The following is a 6,367-nucleotide window of genomic DNA, read 5'->3' as shown; positions in this document are numbered from 1 at the left end:
GGAGATGTGGATGGACTTCAAATGAAGTGGTAAGCGAGTGCAATCAGACGGAATTCGACTGCGGCTCGGAGCGCAACTTCAACCGATGGTAGGACTACCAAAGGCCGGATGTCATGGACTTTTAATGCAACTAATCCAAAGTCAAGTAGGCCATGCAAAGGAAGAAGTACCCACTGAATTGTTCGTTTACTGAAAGAATTCAGCAAGGTGTTTGAGACCTCAAGATCACCACATTGAGATTACTCCTGGAGTGGAACCAGCTAATGTGCGGCCCTATCGGTACCCATTTGTGCAAAAAGAGGAGATCACAAGACTTGTCAAGGAGATGCCAGCCAACGAAATGATATGATTCGAACTTCACCGATGTCGTCTTGAGCATGGATACACGTTACGGGTGTCTTTGTTTCTTGTTTTACTATTTAATTCATAGAAAAATAAGTTTTTTGTATGTCGTGTTCGAACGCCGGTGGAGTGCGTTCGAACGCGCTTGTGAATGCCTGCATCAAGTTTGCATATACAGAGAGTGAAATATGCGTTTGAATGTGCCTGCAAATGCTTGCATCGCGTTCACACATACAGAGTGCAAAATGTGCGAACGCGGTCAGCGAAAATCTACTGTTCTAGGGTTAATAATTGCCATTTTTGAATTGTTTGCTTAGCCTCTAAAGGTGTGGATGCCAACCATGGAATTATTATTGAATGAATTTAGTTTTGCCTTGTCTCCTTTGACTTCTTCTCTCCCGTTCTCTCGTTCCCTGGCGTCGCCGCTTCAAGCCTCCCTCGACCGGCTAATTACCCTCGTCCCTTAGGGGCGGCCAGTCCTCCCCCTTCTTCCAATCTATCTATCACTTTGCCCTAACCCTTCCATCACCCATAACCCTTCCATCTCTATGTACTCACCGGTGCCACCCATTAACACCGATCCACCAACCTTCACCAACACCAAGGATCTTGTGCCTCCATCCACGGATCCTAAGACGGACTCCTTGTTGTTTGTCCACTAATTAGATGATATCTTGAGATCCCACCGTCCGATTTTTCTAAAACTTGATTTGTTGGAAATAAATTTTTGGGGATACAACATATCAAAATTTCACATCGATCCGATGGTGGAATATTTCAGGATCTATTTTCAAAGTTTTATGTCAGATCCTATCCAGATCTAAAAATCAAAATAGATTGAGCCTTGGCCAAAAGGGGAGATCGTATCAAGCTGGTATCAGAGCCACTATTTCTCGGACACATGCTTCCTATGGCGGCATGGAAAGATGAGGAAAAAAAGATTCTCCCAATAGCGGAGGGGGAGACGGTTGCGAGGACTTCCACCCACGGAACCACCGGACCAAATTGGAATATGGAAGAGCCTAGTGTTCAAGCTATGTTTGGGTCTCTTTCCGAACAAATAGCCATCAACAACCAAATGGTGATGGAGATGATGCGGGAATTACGGGCGACAAGGGAAGCCATGGCGAATAGGAATGTACCATCAACCCCATGACGCAAGTCCACCCCCATGAACCCACCGCCACCGAATCAGAATCTGCACCGACAAGAGCCTTTGCAGCCACCACCCTATGGGTAGAGACAAGCAAGGATGGTTCCACCAGGCCCAACTGTAGGTGAGCCCATCCAACGAGCGAACCACTATGGAGATCACCTTGGAGATCTAGATCCGTGGGCGGGGCAATACGATTCAAAACTGCATCGAGTTAATCAAAATCGAAGGAGAGATCATCAACCTATCATGGTGCATCCTCCTCTAGTTAGACAAGGACTTGGATATGATCTGAATTGAGACAACGGTATCCGTGGGCAAATCGTGCATCTCGAATTCCCCAAGTTCAAAGGTGGCGATCCAATCGATTGGCTGTATAGGGCTGAACAATTCTTCACGTACTACGGTACAACGAAAGAATATAAGGTGACACTTGCGAGCTTCCACCTTAAAGATGCGGTGCTTCACTACTTTTGAGTAGCCAATGCCCCTGAACTTCGATGCTCTCCTCTCAAAGATGGTGCAAAGGACCATGGTTTGGGCATACCAAGAAGAATTTGAGAGGATAAGTAGCCAATGCCAACCCCCATGGACGGATCAGCAACTTTGCAGCACCTTCATCTCCAAGCTGTGGGGAGACATACAAGCTGACGTGAGGGCTTTAAGGCCTAGAACCTTAAAGGAGGCCTTCGAAGATGCAGTACTCAAGGAAAACAAATATCAAGCCATGAAATTACACCTCAAACAGAACTGAACGAGCCAAGGAAGCTGTAATCCAACTCAACAAACCATAGCGGTAGGAAACGTAACCGGCGTACCAAGAACCACTGCTGCAATGGAGCCCTCTCGAGTGCCCCTAAAGCCCTCCCAAGATGTGAAGTATGTGCCTAGACTCCGGGACGAGCACTCACACCTGCTCAAGTGGAGGAACGAAAAGCCAAAGGCCTATGCTTTCGTTGTGATGAGAGTTTGTACTCGAGCATCACTGCGGTAAACCGATGGGATCGGTGATGCTAATCGACGGATTAGAGGAGGCTGAGAATGAGATTGCAAATGAAGATGAGGGTGTGGCTGGACAGCAAAGAGGAGTAGCTGAGAAGTGACCTGTGGAGGACATGATGGTCGAGATCTCCCTCCACGCCTATTTCGGGACAGCTATATCAAAGACTTTGCGTGTGAACAGTGTAATCAAGACAGCCATAGTGAGAATCTTGATCGACACTGGGTCTGTCCACCCACTACTTCACTGACAAGAGGCTTCTTAGGAAGACTGGGCTTGAGTCGGAACCCACGGAAGAGTTCGATGTAACGATTGGAGATTGCACCACATTGCGGGCAGATCTCATTTGTGGAGGTGTGGAGTTGAAGGTGCAAGGCCAAATTTTCATGTCGGATCCTTATTCGTTGGCCTTGCGAGGTGCCGACATTGTTTTGCGGGACTCAATGGCTTCGAAGCTTTGGGCTCGTGACATTTGACTTTACAAACCTCACATTGACATTTTGGAGGAATGACCGAAGAGTACTGCTGGATGGAAGTCAACTGCTGTTTGAACTTCCAAGCGTAGGGGACGCAAGGGAGCTCGCTTCCTTTCTTCTCAGATCTGCGAAGAGCCGGCACAGAGGATAGTGATCTGGTCTGACTTATGGAGGAGTTGAGAGAGAATCCATCAAGCCACCCTAAGCATGAGGAGCGCGACGGGTTCGTACTCGAGCGCGGGAGAATCAAGGTACCCGCGGACAAAGAGCTACAAAGACTATTGATAGCACACTTCCATGACACTCCTATAGCAGGCCATGAAGGGGTCTTACGTACCTACAAGCGGCTGGCCCAAAACTGTACATGGACAGCGATGAAGTTGGACGTGAAGAAGTATGTGCGTGAATGCCAAATCTGCCAATGAGTCAAATCGGAGACACTCAAGCCCAGCGGGCTATTGCAACCACTGCCTATGTTGGAGGATATTTGGGAGGACATCTCCATGGACTTCATTGAAGGGCTGCAAGAGGTTCGGGGACAATCGGTGGTGTTCATTGTGTTGGATAGGCTGAGCAAGTATGCTCATTTCATAGCATTGACGCACCCGTTTTTAGCGAAAAAAGTTGCTGAAATTTTTGTTCGGAAAGTAGCGCGCTTGCATGGGATGCCTAGGACAATCGTATTAGACCAGGATCGCATCTTCATTTGCGAGTTTTGGTTCGAGTTCTTCAGATTGCAAGGGACTCCAGTCAACCTTAGTTCAGCTTATTACCACCAGACGGATGGCCAAACCGAGGTGGTGAATCGCGGACTAGAGCAATACTTATAATGCTTTCTGGTAGACCAACCAAAGAATTGGGTCAAATTCCTTCCATGGGTCGACTGGTCATACAATACAGCTCATCACTCTAGCATCGGCATGACCCCCTTTGAGGCGATGTATGGGCGCACTTCCCATGTCTTGCATGCCTACAATAGACTCACGATGGCGGATAGGACCGAGCTCGACTTGGAACTAGCTAATCAAGATGAAACCTTGAGACGGCTCAAGATTCACCTAGCATCAGCCCAAAATTGCATGAAGCAGACTCATGACAAAGGCCAGCGTGAGCAAGAGTTTGAGGTGGATCAATTAGTGTTCGTTCGAGTTCAACTATACCGGCAATACACATTGAAGCCAATTTTGAACCAAAAGTTGGGTCATAAGTACTATGGTCCGTATCGAGTGTTACAATGAATCAATCCAGTGGCTTACCGGTTGGACCTACCTGAGGGAACCCGGATCCATTCAGTTTTCCATGTATCGACATTGAAGGCCTAGATCAGGCCTAACCATGTGGTGGGTTTGGCCTTGCCCGAACCAATGGCTTAGCTAAACCGGTTCGAGTCTTACGCTACAGGAGAAGATGCCATGGATCCAGATTGGCGACAGAAGTGCTAATCGAATGGCTAGGCAAGCCCAGTAACAAGTCTACCTGGGAGTTAGAGTCAAATATCATAGATCGCTTCCCCAATTTCATACCTTGACGACAAGGTTGCAGAAGCGTGGTGGATTGATACAATTCGGACTTTACCGATGTCATCTTGAGTGTGGATACACTTTAGGGTGTCTTTGTTTCTTGTTTTAGTGCTTAATTCACAAGAAAATAAGTTTTATATATGACGTGTTCGAATGCGAGTGGAGTGCGTTCAAACGCGCTTGTGAATACCTGCATCAAGTTTGCACATACAGAAAGTGCGAAATGTGCGTTCAAACGCCGAGTTCGAACGCGCCTATGAACGCTTGCATCACGTTCACACATATAGAAAATGCAAATTGTGCGTTCAAACGCGATCGGGCGCGTTCAAACACGGTCGACAAAAATCTACTATTTTGGGATTAATAATTGCCATTTTTAAATTGTTTGGTTAGCTTATAAAGGTGTGGATGGCAACCACTCCATCATTATTGAATGAATTGAGTTTTGCCTTGTCTCCTTCGTATTCTTCTCTCCTGCTCTCTCATTTCCCGGCGTCGCCGCTTCTAGCCTCCCTCGACTGGCCAATCACCCTAGTCCCTTAGGGGCGGCCCACTCCTTCGCCTTCTTCCAATCTATCTATCACTTTGCCCTAACCCTTCCATCACCCATAACCCTTCCATCTCCATGTACTCACCAGTGCCACCCCATTAATGCCGGTCCACCAACCTTCACCAACACCAAGGATCTCGTGCCTCCATCCATGGATCCTAAGACGGACTCCCCGTCGTTTGTCCACTAATCTAACGATATCTCAAGATCCCATTGTCCAATTCTCTGAAACTTGATTTGTTGGAAAGCTCTTTTTCGGGGCTACAACATATCAAAATTTCACGTTGATTAGATGGCTGAATCTTTCGGGATCTATTTTTAAATTTCCATGTCAGATCTTGTCTAGATCTAAAAATTGGAATAGATCAAGCCTTAGCCAAAAGGGGAGATCATATCACGGAATCATACAACCGAGCTAAAGCTCTTACTCCTCACCGGTGCTCCTAGTGCGGAAGAAGGACAAAACATGGCATTTCTACGTAGATTACCGTGCACTCAATGCCATCACGGTGAAGGATAGGTATCCTATATCGGTCATTGAAGACCTCTTGGATGAGCTCTTAGGGCCTCTTACTTCAGCAAGTTAGACTTGTGAGTCGGCTACCACCAAATCCGCATGAGGCCCGAGGATGTGCACAAGACTGCATTCCAGACCCATGATGAGCATTATGAGTTCAAGGTCATGTCTTTTGGACTCACTAATGCCCCCTCCACCCTCCAAGGTTTGATGAAAGACGTCTTTAGGGCATTATTGAGGCGGTTTGCGAAGTGTTGCAAATTTTGAAGAGCATCTTGCTCACCTTTGCGAAGTGTTGCAAATTTTGAAGGACAACAAGTTGAAGGTGAAGGAGTCCAAATATTTATGGGGCCAATCGAGAGTGGAGTATATTGGCCACATTATTTCAGCAGCAGGAGTGGAAGTCGATCCTACCAAGGTGCAAAGCATGGTGCAATGGCAAATTCCAAAGACACCGAAAGCGTTGCGGGGCTTCCTTGGATTGATGGGCTACTACCATCGATTCATCGCCAACTACGACAAGATCGCCGCTTACTATGGCAAGATCGCCGCTTCATTGACATCACTATTGAAGAAGGGAGAATTTCGTTAGACCGAGGCAGCAACGAAGGATTCTGAAGCGTTAAAGAAGGCAATGACCACTGCTCTAGTTTTGGCATTACCCGATTTCACCAAACCATTTATGGTGGAATGTGATGCGTCAAGAACTAGAATTGGAGCTATTCTCATGCAAGAAGGAAGGCTAGTGGCATACATGAGCAAGGCATTGTCAACGAAGAACCAGATGATGTCTACCTATGAGCGAGAGA

At 47.0% G+C, this 6,367-nt stretch overlaps 1 protein-coding gene across 1 annotated transcript; it reads left to right on the top strand.

Moving 5' to 3' along the window:
- Positions 1 to 5,657: 5,657 nt before the first annotated feature.
- On the top strand, positions 5,658 to 6,150 carry LOC140781473 (uncharacterized mitochondrial protein AtMg00860-like). Its single transcript, XM_073127450.1, has 2 exons — positions 5,658 to 5,763; positions 5,852 to 6,150. Exons 1-2 carry the CDS (start codon positions 5,658 to 5,660, stop codon positions 6,148 to 6,150), a joined length of 405 nt encoding a protein of 134 aa, XP_072983551.1.
- Positions 6,151 to 6,367: the final 217 nt, after the last annotated feature.

The sequence above is a fragment of the Typha latifolia genome, chromosome 2, assembly GCF_019914945.1.
Source record: "Typha latifolia isolate L0001 chromosome 2, TyphaL0001v2, whole genome shotgun sequence".
Taxonomy (NCBI): Eukaryota; Viridiplantae; Streptophyta; class Magnoliopsida; order Poales; family Typhaceae; genus Typha; species Typha latifolia.
This window is presented reverse-complemented; position numbering and strand designations above follow the sequence as displayed.

Excerpts from the sequence above, each read along its gene's own strand:
- LOC140781473 (XM_073127450.1), top strand. The coding sequence starts at position 5,658 with ATGAGGCCCGAGGATGTGCACAAGACTGCATTCCAGACCCATGATGAG. Across the intron at positions 5,764-5,851 it reads TGCCCCCTCCACCCTCCAAG|TGTTGCAAATTTTGAAGGAC; the intron begins GTTTGATGAAAG and ends ACCTTTGCGAAG.